Raw genomic sequence first — 16,092 nt, forward strand, 5'->3', positions numbered from 1 at the left:
GTCTCAAAAAAAAAAAAAAAAAGAAAAGTTCACAGATGAGATAATATATGAAATTTGCTACAAAATGTTACAGAGTAGAGGATGGAGAAATGGATGAAAGAAGACTGGCCATGAGTTCATGATTGCTGAGGTGGGGTGAAGGGTGCCTGGGGGTTCATTACACTATTCTGTCGACTTTACTTTTTATAGCTTGAAATTTTCCATAATAAAAAGTTATAAAAATACTAGGCCCCACCTCCAGAGATTCAAATTAATTGGTCTGGGCTTCAGCTCAGGCTCTGGCGTGTTTTTAAGGCTCCCCAGGTGTTTCTAATGCCCAGCCAAGATTGAAAACTACTGTAATCACTCATACAAGAGGCGCCAAGAATCTGCCCGAAGCCCAAGGCGGAGCCTCCCCTAAGCCCAAGGCAGAGCCTGCGGAGGGGAGGGAGCTGGCCTGGGCAGGGTCAAGGAGCCAAGCACATGAGCCTTGATCAGGTTGGGGAGGATGAGGAGGGGAAGGCATTAAAGAGTGCAAAGATTTCAGTCTCGGGTGACTGTAGGGTGCTGGTCACTGGGACAGGTAATGTCTCAGGGCTGGTAGCTTTGGGGTCCTGGGAGAAAGTGCTGAGTGCATTTGGGACTTACTGACTTTAAGGCGGCCTTTGTGACTTCAGTGGAGATATCCAGTGGGCAATTTGGTTTGTGAGTCTAGAGATGCACATCGAGATCCTGAGGCAGATACAGAGACTTGAAACCTTAAAGGGTTGTCCCCCAAACTGAGATAGAGGTCAGGATGGCTGCAGCCAATGGTGGCATGAGGGCTTTTAGGAAACAGCAGCCTCTCAGCCCCAGCACCTGGGGGAGAGGGGAGGGGCCTGGGTGACTTCACGCCCTTCATGACCACTCCCCATTCCTCCTCCTCCCCTCTTGTCCTCCTTCCACAGATAGAAACCCAAGCGCAGTTGGCTGAACCAAGAGGAACTCCTGACTATTCCCACAACCTGTCTTAAAAACCCCTGCAATCAATCAGCATTTGTTAAACAAATGCGTAACAAGCACATCTGAAGGAAGCCTCCATGGTGTCAGGCATGTCACCCATGCCAGAGCCCAGTGGAGCCATTGGCAGTCAGACCAGCTTGACAGCCATGCGCTTCATTTGACATTTATTGAGTGCCCATAGATGCTGGGCACTGTGTGAGGCAGGTGTGAACAGGAAGCCAGCTCAGGGTCCTGCCCTCAGGGAGCTTGCATTCTAATGGGGAAGCAGACAATAAACAATTGTACAAACTCACAAAAGCTGTAGAATTCTATAAAATGGGTCCTCAGCTGGAGGAAGGGGCCACCAGATCCAAGAGCTAGGCCTAACTTCCCCAGGCCCTGCCTCCCATAATAACCCAGACTTCCAGAATCAAAGAGCTGATAGGGCTCCACTTTATAGCAACAGCAACTAAGGTCCAGAGGGGAGGGGGCCCACCCAAGGTCACCCATGAGTTTAGATCCTGAGACAATTTTGCATTCCTAATCAAAGTCTGTAGTGGGAGTTTTGTAAGCACCCTTCTAAACCATGAGGTCTGTCTTTTCCTTTGAGCCAAAACAATCACTGATCACAGAGGACCACAGGACCACAGGGGCAGGAACTTACCACGGAGTCCAGGAACTGAATGTAACACTCCAACCCAGGCCTGGTTTCACAAAACTGCCGGAAAAGCAGCCTCCCGATTGGCTGCTTGTCACATAAACTGCAGTAATCTCTGTCTGGAGACAAGAAAAGAAGAATGTGATGAGACCCAGCAGAAGGCCAGGTAGGGCCTTCATGTCATTCCCTCACCTGGGCTCAGAGCCCTAGATGGATGGAGTAAGATGACTGGCAAATAACCCCTTCTTCATTTCATGGTCTCTGCAGACTCAGAGAGATGTCAGTGTAGAAGAAGGCACCAGTGATGACCCAGCCTCCACTCCCCACTCCACGCCCCCGGTCCAATGCTCTGATTTCTGTATGGACATGCCAGCAGTTCTGGGGACTGTGATTGCATCTCCTTGGTGGCCATTAAGCACATCACATTCTCTGATTACAGTGACTGCAGGCCTGTAACGTAAGCCAGTTGAATCAGAGTGGACCGCAGAGTGCTTGGGAACACTGGAGCAGAGGTGCTCTGTTCCTCTGAAGGTCATGGTGAGTGGGTGTGAGGCCAGGTGCTGCAACAGTGTTCTTGACACTGCAAGAGAAGCCGCTATGAGGATGAGGCTGACACAGCAAGGAGGTGAGAGCTGGGAAATTACAGGAAGTAGAGCTGGTGCCCTGGCGATGTCATGAATCTCTGGATCAAACCATGCCTGTAGCTCAAACCACATCTGAAAAGCTAATTTATGAGACAACACATTCTCCTTGTTTAGGGCAGTTTGAACATTTTTAGAAATTACTTGTAATTCAAAGCATCCTAACAGATACAGTTTTTAAACATCATTTTTGCCCAACTGGAGAAAAGCCCAGTCTTAGGATGCTTCAAATTATGCAAACCCTGCCTTTTCCAGTTAGGCACTAAAGGCACAGAGACAGGAAGTCACCCGCACTTACCCACTCAATAGCCAAGAGGATTCTGAAGAGGAAATACTGCAAGACTCCCACCAAGAGGCCCAGAGACCATGGTGCTAGCCAACAATTTGCTGTGTTACTTCAAATCATTCACTTGCCCTCTCTGGGCCTCTGTGTTCTCCTCTGAAAACCAGAAGGGCATGCTGTAGTTGGGATGGGGGCCCCTTCCCTTTTGGTTCTTCCTGCAGTGATGCTAAAGCCTCTCCAAGAAGTTCTCTCTGGCCAGGAAGATACTCAAAGGAACCACTGAAACATGCCGCCTCGGGCTCTCTGGAGCACGGAACACTAGGCCATCAATTTTGCAGCTGCACGGGACACAGTCGGGTGAGTTCATGGGAAACTGGGAAGAGGGCGATAGAGCCTGGGAAGGAGAGCAACTTGGGGGCAAGGGATGACTACAGTCTACCTGGTGTATAGGAGCTAAGATACCACCCCCCTAGAAAGGATTTCTCTTGAGATATGCCAGGCAACAAGGGGATATGAATACAACCACTGCGCTGGCACACTTGGATTCTTAGTCTCAAAATGCTTATCCATAGGATGTAAAGCTAAGGCTTGCCCGGACGGAGGATCTCGTGGTAGCTGTGAGTGTGAGTGTGGGCTCCAGAGCGAAACCACCTTGGTTTAAATCCCAGCCCCATCGCTCACTGCCTGTATAACCTGGGGCAAGAGGCTTGACACTGCTCCTCAGTTGTCTAGTTTGTAAACTGGGGACGGTAAGCTGACCTAACTCCTAGGACCGTCCTGAGGAATGAATAAGACAACACATAGAAAGCACTCAGACCAGACGCTGGCACATTAATAAACCCCATTTCTCATCGTTATGGATGTGATCATTGGTCTGTTCCATCTCCCTTTCCTTTAGGGAACCTCCTTTCTCCCAGTCTGTACCAATTCAACCCGTGCCTCTGAATCTAAAAATGGAGCTGACACCTCCCATGCTACGGAGACAGGCACGTGACTCAGTCACAGCCAATCAAAAGGCCTCTGTCTCCTGGCCACAGTGCTAAGGTCACGGATGGACACGTGACTTGGTCATAGCCAATCAGAAGCCTCTCTCTGGCCATGACGACAGGTTCAAGGGTGGCCATGACTCAGTTCTAGCCAATCAGGTCAGGGCCTGTGATCCGTGGGGGCCCTGGAGTCCTCCCAGGGCTTTTGCCAGAACTTCCAGGAAAGACACTGTCTGTTCCCTGGGATGCCAGGAGGGCTCTTCGGGATCAGCCGAGGGCTGCTGAGACTGCCTTCGCCCCCACGCAGCGAGAGCCCACGGAGGACGCAGCCGGCATACAAGCGGAGCTGAGCAGAGAGAGGAGCCCTAAAGGCAGCCCCTCCCTCCCGGGCATTTATTCACCGCACGGGGACACGGGGACACGGCGACACGGCCTCAGCACTCCACCGTCTGCCTCCTGGAATGGAAGGAGCCGCGGCCAGGCCCACTTCTTTCATGGGTAACCTGCCTGAGGGCAGGGTTTTTTTGGGAAGAATTCGCCAGATCTAAGTAGCGTATGTAGAAGAAGGCACTCTAAAACGTTTCATTCTCTCCCGAGTGAGTATTTGGATCAGCGTGGATGAGCAACCTGCCAAGTCCCCTCTTGGCCCACTCCCAAATGGTTTTGTGGCTCCAACTAGCCCTGGACTGCAGCCTAAACTCTGCCCTTCAGCCGTGGGCGCAGTCTACACCGCTCCCAGCACAGATGGTTCACAAATAGCCACTTCAACAAGCATTTAGCCTCAGTGTATGCCAGGTTCTGACGGGGAGGGGTACCTAGGGATGTGGTCCCAGTCCGCAGGGAGGTTGGACTCAGACTGGAGAGGTCAGCAGGAGTGTGTGTGGGTGAATAGACAAGATCTCAAGTGACAGTAATAAAATGTCAAGCTAGATGAGTGTGATCATCAGCCACAGTAGGGAACCTGGTCTCAGCGCCTGTGACAGGTCTGCAGCCTGCACCTGTTAGCACAATGCCCTGCAGATACAGCCTGCATTCCCGCTGCCTCCCACTCAACACAGTCCCCCAAGGGGAGGAAAACAAACCTTTGCATCTTTTCCCAATCAGCCGAGTTTTTCCCAGCACAAACACAGAACCAAAGTAAAGTACCTTGTGTCAAATTCCATTTTTATTCAATTATGGGAGAGAGCACCATGCTGCTTATGTGATTTAAGCAAGGTACCCCTCTACTCCCCACCTTTTCCAAAAGCAGTTTTGAGATTTCATGTGCCATATTGTGATCCCTTAAGGGTTCATCTGACAGATTTTTTTTCTCTCCATATGGCATTTGCTGTCAGTATGGAAACAAGGCTGTTATAAACTCACAGCACAGTAAACACCATGCGATTCCGACACAAGCTGTCAGCACCTCAGTTCCGAGCCTCTCCCAGCTGTAGAGAGGATCCCAGGCAAAAAAAACTACTCGTTGGAAGCCTAGAGAGAAATAAAAGGACCAGTAATGATCTTTTTAGATTTTTTTCTTCACCTCAAATAAAGATCAACGGGCCCATTTTCTGAGCAAGCACACACACAAAAACTTACCAGTGCAACATTTACAGTTCCTATAGAAATGGATAAGGAGGCCACAGAAGAAAGAATACAAATTTGGGAATGATCAAGGAGACAGGAGGAGGCACAAATCAAAGTTCTTGATGTATCAAGAATAAACCCGAGGTATAGGTTGCTTCTAGAAAGTCAATGACATTGAAATTGGAAGCATGAGAAGCTCTACCATACATGCTTGGAGTGGACCCTTTCTGATCTGTTTCAACAGAAGCTGGCAATGTTGTTGAAATCCAGCTTGGAAGGGGGCCTGCCCACAACCTTTCTCCTAAGTGTGGTCTGTTGGGGTTGGTGAGGAGAAACACCCATGACAAGGGCAGAAGACTTTTCTCTCTGTCTCCAAATCTCTTTAGGGGTGGGAGAACACTGGGATGCTGTACACACAGGCACACACACGCACGCACGAGCGCGCACACACACACACACACACATGTGCACTTGCTCTTCTAGAACATGGAACTCTGGCTTTCCATGTGCCTCATTGATCTTTTCCTCCAAGCCAGAAAGAGGCTGCTTTATGTAAGACATTTGGGAGTAGTGGCCAGGCACGGTGGCTTACGCCTGTAATCCCATCACTTTGAGAGGCCGAGGTGGGCGGATCACCTGAGGTCAGGAGTTCGAGATCAGCCTGGCCAACATAGTGAAACCCCATCTCTACTAAAAATACAAAATAATTAGCCGGGCGTGGTGGCAGGCACCTGTAATCCCAGCTACTTGGGAGGCTGAGGCGGAAGAATGGCTTGAACTTGGGAGGTGGAGGTTGCAGTGAGCCAAGATCGTGCCATTGCACTCCAGCCTGGGTGACAAGAGTGAAACTCTGTCTCAAAAAAAAAAAAAAAAAAAAAAAAAAAAAGACATTAGGGAGTAGGGTATGGGGAGCTCCTTGGCCCCTAAGTACCCACAAATCATCCAGCCATTCTAACTTTGTTATTTTGGGTCCTTCATTCACTCAACAAATTCTCTTCCAAGGTCTGGTCTCTTGCTTTTTGATACTGGAAGTTTCCTTTGATGTTAAGGATATCTTCTTGCATTCAACACATGGGGATATGTGGGTGGGTCAGTGGAAAGGGACACATTTATACCCACTGACAGGTTACTGATCCAGCGACAGGTTTGGAATTAACAGCTGGCCAAGAATGGAAGACATCATCTCTGTGATGTGACACATTTGGAAGAGGAAGGTGACTGGGAAAGAGGAAGGGTCTAGAAAGCCCATCATAAGTCCCAGGGCACTGAACTGTGCCCTTAACTAAGGAGCAGAGTACCCTGGGAGGAGCTAGGCCCGCTTATGCACACAGGAGGGTGTTGGGAGATATACTGGGAAGGCAAGCTGGACTCACACGGGAAAGGGCTGGACTCTCAGGCCTAGGAGTCTGGAATGGATTCAGTGTCTCACTGGTAAATCAGTAATTTAGAGCAAAAATGATTCATGTGCAGTCCACAGAAAAGGGGGAAAGAATGGGATGGTGGCAAGTCTCAGACATTTACAGAGGAAGTCATTGGTTTGGGAGCTATCGTGGCCTGCGGGCTTAGGCCCCGGCTTTTGGGCAGGGAGGGTACCAGCTCCTGAGGCTGGGATCCTGCTTTGGTGAGCAGCTGGACTGAATTGGCTTCAAGAAAACGACATGTGTTGTTTGTTTCTTCAAGGGATTGCCACTCCCCACCGCCCCAGCATGCCCACAGCTGGCCCGGGAAGGCGGGATCGCCTCACCTTCCCGCAACACACTGAATTCCAGCCTTGCACTCAGACAGAACCATGTCTACCCAGCCGGCAGTCCCTTTAGCAAGGTACCAGACACTTGCTTCGTCCTTGTCCTTAGCAGTTTGCTCACTGGCCAGCGTGAGAGGGAGGCACATTCATGGATAACGCTGGAAAGAGAAGCCACATAACAATGTCTACGTTTGCATAAGTCAATTGGGAAGTGTCCTGGAAGGTGTCATGGCAGAGGGGACAAGACATCCTCTCATGATGCTGGGTCAGTTTCAGGGATGGTGCCCACGGAGAGCACACTAGAACACGGGAATGGGCAGGCAATGCAGGCAGGGGGAGAAGCTGAGTCCAGGTGAAGAAGAGGGAAAAAGGTCAAAGCCAGAGCGAATGGGGCTTGTGGTTGGGAGGAGGGGCAAGGAGAAGCTACAGTGGGGAGGTGAAAGCTCTAGGTGAGATGCCAGAAGAACCTGGAGGGTGTGCTGAAGTGCGGGAGAAGGTGAATTAGGACAAGAATTCTGGGCTAGGTCTGAGACCACTATAGGATGTCACTGAGTGAACCTTCAACACTGGCTTAAAGAAAACAGACAGAAAGTGGTAGGTCACTTAGGGAAGGGAGGCGAGGCGTGAAGCGGCGATAACCAGCAAGTAGTGTTAAGTGAGTGGCCCCCAAGCGTATTAGGCCTTTCTTGCATTGTTATAAATACCTGGGCCTGGTTAATTTATTAGAAAAGAGGTTTAATTGGCTCATGGTTCTACAGGCTGTACAGGAAGCAAAGCACTGACATCTGCTTCAGGAGAGGCCTCAGGAAGCTTACAGTCATGGTAGAAGGTGAAGCAGGAGCAGGCATGTCACATGGCCAGAGGAGAGCTGTGGGGGAGGTGCCACGCTGCAACAACCAGATCTCGCAAGAACTCACCATCACCAACAATGAGGGATCCGCCCTCATGACCCAAACACCTCCCACCAGGCTCCACCTCCAACATTAGGGATTACATCTCAACATGAGACTTAGGCAGGGACAAATATCCAAACTGTACCAGCAAGTACACTTCATTGGCAATGAATGTAACTGGCTGAAAATCCACATGCTAAGACACATGCACATACAATAAGCAACACATGTCTTGGGGGCCTGGGCACAGCCAACTCATTTCCAACTCTGCCTTTCCCAGGACAGGGCTGACACCTGCCAAGTTGTCAGCCAATAGAGGGTATGTCAACCAACAGAGCGTACGTCAACCAACAGAGGGCACAGCAAGACAAGGGGCCCCTGTCCTCACCACCTTCACCTGGTGAGCTTTGGGTGCTTGGGAGAGACCTTGCTTGCCTCTTAGCCTATTCTCATTATAAGCCACTAAAGATACCACACCCCAGGCCTGTTGCCAAGGACACCATAGTGGATGAGCGCTGGGCAGGGATTGGTCTCAGCTCTACCATCAATTCTCTGTGTAACCTTGGACAAGTCACTTCCCCTTTCTTGGTCTCAGTTTCCTCATCCATAAAATAAGGGGATTCGAATAATAACCTCTAAGCCCCTTCTCAACCTGGAAACCTTCCTGGGGTGCCAGCTTCACATGCAGATCATTACAGGGATTTGGACCAGATTCCAAGGTCAACCTTGGAGGTCAGTTTTAACCAGGATTCCAAAACCTGTTTCCATCCAACCCCAATAGGGATTCCTGATCTGGCATCTCACCCCCTGGTTCTAAGACAAGGAAGGGTAGGCAAACTTTTCTGTAAAGGGCTAGTAGGAGATATTTACTACTAGCCATATGGTAGTAGTTTGAGGGCCATATGGTCTCTTCACAATGATTCAGCTCTGCTGTTGTAGCGAAAGCCTCCACAGACAATACGCAGGCACACCGTCTTACAGGACTTCACTTTATTGTCTTTTGCAGATCCTGCATTTTTTATATGAAGTGAAGGTTTGTGGCAACCCCGCGTCAAGCAAGTCTATCCGCATCATTTTCATTTCCCAACAGCACGTGCTCACTTCCCGTCTCTCAGTCACATTTCAGTAACTCTCAAAATATTTCCTAACTGTGAACTCATCCCATCTGGGAGCCTACTGAAAATGCAGATTCTCATTCCCCCCCCCCCCCCACTTCAGACCTACTGTATTAGTCTTTTCTCACGCTGCTAATAAAGACATACCTGACTGGGTAATTTATAAAGGAAAGAGGTTTACTTGACTCACAGTTCCACGTGACTGCGGAGGCCTCACAATCAAGACAGAAGAGCAAGGGATGTCTTACATGGCGGCAGGCAAGACAGAGCATTTGCAGGGGAACTCCCCTTTATAAAACCATCAGCTCTCATGAGACTTATTCACTATCATGAGAACAGCATGGGAAACACCCACTTCCACGATTCCATTACCTCCCACCAGGTCCTTCCCATACATGTGGGAATTATGGGAGCTACAATTCAACATGAGATTTAGGTGGGGACACAGCCAAACCATATCACCTACTGACTGAATCAGAATTTCACTGGTGGGGCCCAGAAATCTGTGTTTTAACATACTCTCCAGTTTAAAGCAGTGCTTTTCCAACTATCTATGGGGAAAAAAAAAGTTTTTTAAATTTGCAATCCATCCCGGACTGATACTTCTGTAAAACTCATATCGTCCACAACTTTCCATGTCAGTCTGACAATAGCCAACTGCTTTATAACCTGTTCCACAAGATGAGTCCGCTGATCACACACCTGGATGCTACGGCCACATCGAATTGCTATAAGTGTTTCTAAGCATCTCTGTACTTATCACAGAGCAGTAAAATCAGTCCATGAACCACACTTCGAACAGCATTGCTCTAGAAACACAAGGTCGTGTTTTCCTTTCTTTGGAGAGTCATCCCTTCCCCTATAATAATTCTTTGGGTAAGGCCAATACCAAGCTTGGAGATGAGCACAGGGCCCAGGCCTTACCAATCTTGAGTCTTTACTTGAACATTTTTTGGCACTCTAAGGAAAGTTACTTTTTCTTTATCTGAAGTCTTAAACTCTTAGGACCATGTAAGCCTGGAGTTGCTGGTGGCCATCTTGTGGCCACATAGAAAGAACCTGTCAGAGAACGACGTCAAAACTGTAGAAAGTAGAATAATAAATAGTGTCCTGATGATGTTTGAGACCTGGATCCAACCATACCTGAAGCCACGAGATTTACCCCTGGACTTTTCAGTTACATAAACCAACAGACTCCCTCTAACCCTTAAGGTAGTTTGAGTTGGGTTTCAGTCCCTTGCAATTTATTGTTGCTGAGTAATAAGCCTTCAGACTTAACGAGTATTTGGAAGACTCAAAATGAAAACCTACATGCAAGGGCTTTGCAGTAAAGTGCTGCACTGTCAGGACGCCAGAGCAAGATGGGGCAGTACTATTAAAGAACTTCTGCCGGGCATGGTGGCTCAAGCCTGTAATCCCAGCACTTTGGGAGGCCGAGACGGGCGGATCACGAGGTCAAGAGATCGAGACCATCCTGGCTAACACAGTGAAACCCCGTCTCTACTAAAAAATACAAAAAACTAGCCGGGCGAGGTGGCGGGCGCCTGTAGTCCCAGCTACTCGGGAGGCTGAGGCAGAAGAATGGCGTGAACCTGGGAGGCGGAACTTGCAGTGAGCTGAGATCCGGTCACTGCACTCCAGCCTGGGCGACAGAGCCAGACTCCGTCTCAAAAAAAAAAAAAAAAAAAAAAAAAAGGACTTCTGTCCTCAGCCTCCACCACGAAGTTGGATCCTCATGGATATTCTAGAAGGCCTATATCTACGGCTAATTAGGACATAGTTCAGAAACACCAAAGCACTACCCACCCTGCTTGTATCCTAAAGGCAAGCAGGGTTGCCTTGCTTGGGTGAGGACTTCTCCAGAGCTAGCAGAGGGTGGGGAACAAGCACAGGCTTGGGTCTGAATCCTACCTCCATCCTCTAGGTCAGAGGTTTTCAGCAGGAGGAAATTTTGGCAATGTCTGTAGACATCTTTTGTTTTCACAACTGTGAGGTTACTACTGATTAATGGGTAGAGGCCAGGGATGTGCTAAATACCCCACAATACACAGGACAGCTCCCTGTCACACAGAATTATTCTGCTCCAAATGGCAATAGTGTCGCCGGAGTGGAGCAGCTCTGGATGGCTGTGTGGTCTTGGGCAAGTCCCTTTACCTGAGGCCATCAGAGTTAGCTGGTTGCTGCTGGGGACTGGCAACAATGCATGTGAGCACCTGGCCCAGTCTCAGCACACATTAGGTCCCACAGAAACAGCAGCCATTGGACAGATCCTATCTCCTCCATCAGACTCAGGAAATGATGGCTTTTACTTCTCCGAAGATTGAGAGAGCAGATAGGAGGTAGCTGGTGAAAAAGGAGCCTTGACTCTCCATTAGCACCAAAGCAGGCAGGAGTTCCCCACTGTCACCGAGCCCTTTGGCCCTGAGATCTGGGAGGGCAGGGGAGGGCAGGGCAGGGCAGGGCAGGGCTATGCCAGCCCGCTTGCTCTTCCTTCAGGGCTCCTTCTCGGAAGCAAGCCACATGTGTCCCACCAGCACATGCCTGAGGTTCAAATCTCATAACCCAGTCAATTCCTTCAAGACTCATAACCCCCAGCGGACTGAGAAACAGGAATGATATTGATAGTGAAGATAAATAAATGCTGTCACTGTTTTCATTCTTTTCGAGTGACATGAAATGGGAACATACTTTCTTAATTAAAAGCCTGCAGTTTGTGGACTCTTGGAGGGCAACCAGAGTTTCCCAACAGGAGGCGGCGAGGACACAGGCAGCGAGGGCAGCCCAGCTCCCCTCGGATGGTACAGCCAGGCCCTCCCACCGGGCTAGGGGAGCGTGGGCGGCCATCCCTGGAGACGGGGAGCAGGGAGAAGCCGCAGCCCGGGTGCGGGGAAGGCTGTCCACCTCACTGAAACCTGCTTGGGACTGTGTGCATTGTTGCCCCAGGCACTCCTAGAGCTTGGGCCAAGGAAAATACACGTTCAAATTCAGAAGTAAGAGCAAGAACGGAATGTGGCTTCCTGAGGAAATGGAAATGCTAACACGGGGGCCCTTGGAAATGAAACCACATGTTGATTGTAAAGGTTGTGGGGCCAGGGTGGGGCGGTGAGGGGGGAGCAGGCGGCAGGGGGAGGTTGTCCAAAGGGATGCTTGGAACCATCTCTCCACCAACTGAAGGTTTATTCTATTTTATTTAACTTCGTTTTCCCAAAATACCAGGTTACTGAGGGGCTGTGGCGGGGGAGGGGGTCCCCGATAGATCCTAATGCAATTAGGAAACGGACATGGGGAGAGAGGATCAGACAGAGGCTGCCAGCCCTCCACTCTGCCGTATTTCAGGTCTGAAACAATAAACAGAGAAGTGATTCGAAAACAGTTTTCTCTTAAAAATTCCTGCCAAAGCTGGAAAAAACAATCGGGCGTTTGCTCCGAGGAAAAAGCTCTCTGACGTTTGAAAGGCGAGATGGCATCACGGATAACGGCAGAGCTTCCCAGCCCAGCCCTTGGAAGGCGCAGGAGAGGAAAAAGGAAACATTTGGTATGTGGTTAGCAACAGCTGAGTGGCCTTCTATTACTTCAAGAAAGATGCTTTTGTGTGAATAAAAAATGACATATGGCGTGTCACACAAACACACCCAAACCGAGCCCTGCCATCTTCCTGTGCCGTTCGTCCCCCTCGTTCTGGGCTCTAGTTTTACTGAATGTCTTGTGCTTGTCACATGTTTCTGTGGGATCGAAATTCTTAAGCCCAAGTCTCGCAAAGTTTGGTGGCACTTGGAGAAGCCACATGTGAAACCACTGAATCGTAGGGTATCTGGGCCTGGGCTGCCAGGCAGGGGGAGTGTGGGGGGACAGCGGGGAGGACAGAAGGCTCTAGTGTGTGGCTCTGTGGAAGGAAGAGAAGGGTGGGTGGAAGGGTGCTTGTGCGGGTCCCTGCCTCTCTGATGAGGGTCCAGGTCTCTGGCTTGAACCCATCAGATGTAGTCAAGGAGGTATCCAGGAGTCTGGGGAAGGGCTGGGGGCTGAGATGGACAAGACATGGACTATACCATCATCATGAGCAGTAATGGAGCCCCCAGAGTCAGGCAGTGACCTCTATCATCAAGGACAAAAAAGGCAAACAATTTAGATACCTCCTTGCAGTGGGAAGGGGCCAAGAACTGGCTGGGTAAATGGAGGGTCAGGGGTGGGGGTGGACTGAGGGAACAGCAGGGCCACATGGCAGGTAGATCCTGATGCTGGACAGGCAGTCGCTGGAAGGGGCCTGGCATATAGGAAAGAAGGTCCAAAGCACTGTGCCCTAAGCCCTCTCCTCTGCCCAGAAGCCCGGCAGGCTAACTGCAACCTCCACTTCTGTGCTAGCCTGGGGACACCAAAGAGGCATCCGCAGAAAAGGCACCTGGCGCATCAGCAGTGCTGGTGCTTTAAGATCCGGGGCAAAAAGGAAGCACACCCATGCGTGACCTGTGGTTGTTTCTGTTTTTCTAGATTTTCAAGTTTTTACAAATGAGGGGAAAACAGCTCTCCTAAAAGCACAGCTGCAAAATCACTGAGATTAGGAAGAGCCTGGAAAGCAAAGAACTTTGACTGCCAGACAGCTCTTTTCCGTGCAGGGCCTGGGGAATGCACAGGTGCTCAGAAGAACTTCGAGTTTGTTTTACCCTGCGTGGCCTGTGACGGGACCTTCCAGTGAGCTGGGACTGGGCACCTGGGACAGCCTTGGTCAGTGGTGACCACTGTTTGTGTCTTGAACACCTGGGGCCTTTCCTCACCTATGCTCTGTCTAAAACCACCTGGGATGCCATCCACTTAGAAGGACATTCTTTTATTTATTTTTATTTTTTTTGAGACGGAGTCTTGCGGCCAGGCTGGAGTGCAGTGGCAGGATCTCAGCTCACTGCAAGCTCCGCCTCCTGGGTTTAGGCCATTCTCCTGCCTCAGCCTCCCGAGTAGCTGGGACTACAGGTGCCCGCCAAATCGCCCGGCTAGTTTTTCTTTGTATTTTTTAGTAGAGACGGGGTTTCACTGTGTTAGCCAGGATGGTCTCGATCTCCTGACCTCTTGATCCGCCCGTCTCGGCCTCCCAAAGTGCTGGGATTACAGGCTTGAGCCACCGCGCCCGGCCCAGAAGGACATTCTTTCTATAACCTTTTTTCTCCTTGTAAAGAGATTTCATCCAGATACATGCAGTTTTAGAAAGTGAAACTCCTAGGCCACACCAAGACCAACTGCACCAAATCTCCAGGGCATCAGTCTTTTCTTAAAAAGCTCCCTAGGGGATTCCAACATTAACTGTAAGGTCCAGTTCACCATTTTATCCCTACCACCTGGATCAGTGCCCGGCCCAGCCAGGAGCACAGGTGTTCATCGAAAATGAATGAATGATTGCACAAACCAACAAGCAAATCACTGTGACAGGGAGGCTACACGCTTCCAAACTGGGGAGTATACATCTCCAGCCCACGTTCTCCTGATGCTCGGCCAGAAGTGAAGGCCGCCCTGAACCAAGTGGATGATGAGGGCTGTGCCTAAGGTGGCTTCTGTCCAAGGGAATGAAAGAGTCGGCATGGCTCCCTGGGCTCAGGTCTCTGGGCAGAGGCAAGGCTGGGCCAGGCTGCCTGCTGCTTGGAGCTACAGCACGGTAAGCCCAGAGTCCCCAGAAGTGAGGCGGTGTGAGCCCAGGGGCCCTGCCTGGCACGTCCCTTTCCAGAAAGCACACCGGTGCATGGGGCTGGGGCTAGGAGATTGGGCTTTTCGCATCCAGCTCCACATCCGACCCTGCATGACCTCAGACCCATCATTCTCTCTGGACCTTGGTTTCCCCTTTTACAAAATAGGGCTGATGAACAAGGGGGGCTTAAATGCCTCCCATTTTGGTAGCTTCACAGAGGGGCTGTGAGCCTGGTGGGAATGGAGACATCACAGGGCATGGGGCCTTTCTCCAGCATCAGAGCCCCAAGCAGGTTCACCACTGCCGGGGATCTTTAAACCCACCCAGCTGCCATCCCCTCCCACCACCACCACCCCACACCCGCAATGTGGCAATACGGCTGGAGCAACACAAGCATGAGTTTAGCAGCATTTCCCAGAGGCCTGGGGCTCTGAGGGGCGCCAAGGAGCCCTGGCTTTCATTTCAGGAAGCCCAGGAGTCGTTACTTCCTCTCAGTGCCTCAGTCTCTCCCAAGTGCATTTCAGGTTGACTTCATATGGCAATGCCCAGCCCATCCTTCCTGCACGCTGCCCTGGCCTGCCAGGGAGGACTGGGGGCCCATCTTGCCTTCTAGGGCCCGGGGTCTGGCTTCACCTGGAGCTATGAGCTAATCAAGCAAAAGCCACAGGAGGGCAGGGCCAGGAAGTGGCTGGGCAAGCCAGGGACCAAGGCAAATAGCAGCTTCCAGGCAGACCAGGCTCTTCCTGCCCTGGCCCTGCCGAGGCTCCGGGCTTCTTCCTGGGCCACTGGCTGGGGTCTAGCGAGGATCACAGCTGTGCTGGCCAAAAGCAGCTGGAGAAATGAATGCCTCGGAAGGTGGAGGCAACTGATGGTCTCCTGAAAGTCCTGATGTCTCAGGGTCCCAAGACTCCCAGCCACCCTTAATCCTCCCGACATGATCCCCATCAGGGGCTCAGCCAGCCCTGATGTGTGCACTCACGGCGACAGGAAGCACTTCACCTGCAGAGCATCCAGTACTCTTTCTCAACACTGTGCTGCGAGGCCATTCCCATTTCGAGACCAAGCCTATCTTTCTGCAATACTGCCCTTTGGCCGTCATTCTTGGGATGTAGAGGACAAATGTTCGAAAGCAATTATTCTGTGCTCCTAGAGTCTTAGATACAGCTCCAGTTCTCCCAGCCAACCATGTGACCACACCCCAACCCTGTCTGCCCAAGAACAGAGCACAGAGGGTTTAACTCGCTGGAACCCAATCTGGGTCTTTGGTGATTAAATGTCAAACGACATTAACTCTTGCCAAGCCTCCTTCCATCTTTGCTCAGCTTGGCCCCAGACTCAAGAAGGGCTAGGACTGGTGTCCTGAAGAAGGAAGAGATGGGTGTTTCACAGGCACACGAGCTCACCAATGCCCACACCCCAGATGAGAGATGGTGGAGAAGCACATTGCTTCAGCAGAATCGAACACAGGGAAGGCTAGAGCTTAGCAGAATTCTAGCTCGTGGTGTCAGGATTTTTGACACGGATCTTTATAGAGTTTGGTAGAGCTGGTTTTCAGAAAGAAATGAGCTTTGGTTCAGA

The 16,092-nt window shown here is 50.6% G+C and overlaps 1 protein-coding gene across 4 annotated transcripts in view; it reads right to left on the reverse strand.

Annotated features, from left to right (window-relative positions):
- Positions 1-16,092, reverse strand: part of GRK5 (G protein-coupled receptor kinase 5) — a 255,238-nt gene that overhangs the window by 77,665 nt on the left and 161,481 nt on the right. For all 4 annotated transcript variants that reach the window (XM_023224349.1, XM_023224348.2, XM_023224351.2 and 1 more), the window contains exon 3: positions 1,625-1,737. In XM_023224349.1, the coding sequence (XP_023080117.1) occupies positions 1,625-1,737 (113 nt within the window). The remainder of the gene's footprint in view (positions 1-1,624; positions 1,738-16,092) is intronic.

Source organism: Piliocolobus tephrosceles, chromosome 9, assembly GCF_002776525.5.
Source record: "Piliocolobus tephrosceles isolate RC106 chromosome 9, ASM277652v3, whole genome shotgun sequence".
NCBI lineage: Eukaryota > Metazoa > Chordata > Mammalia > Primates > Cercopithecidae > Piliocolobus > Piliocolobus tephrosceles.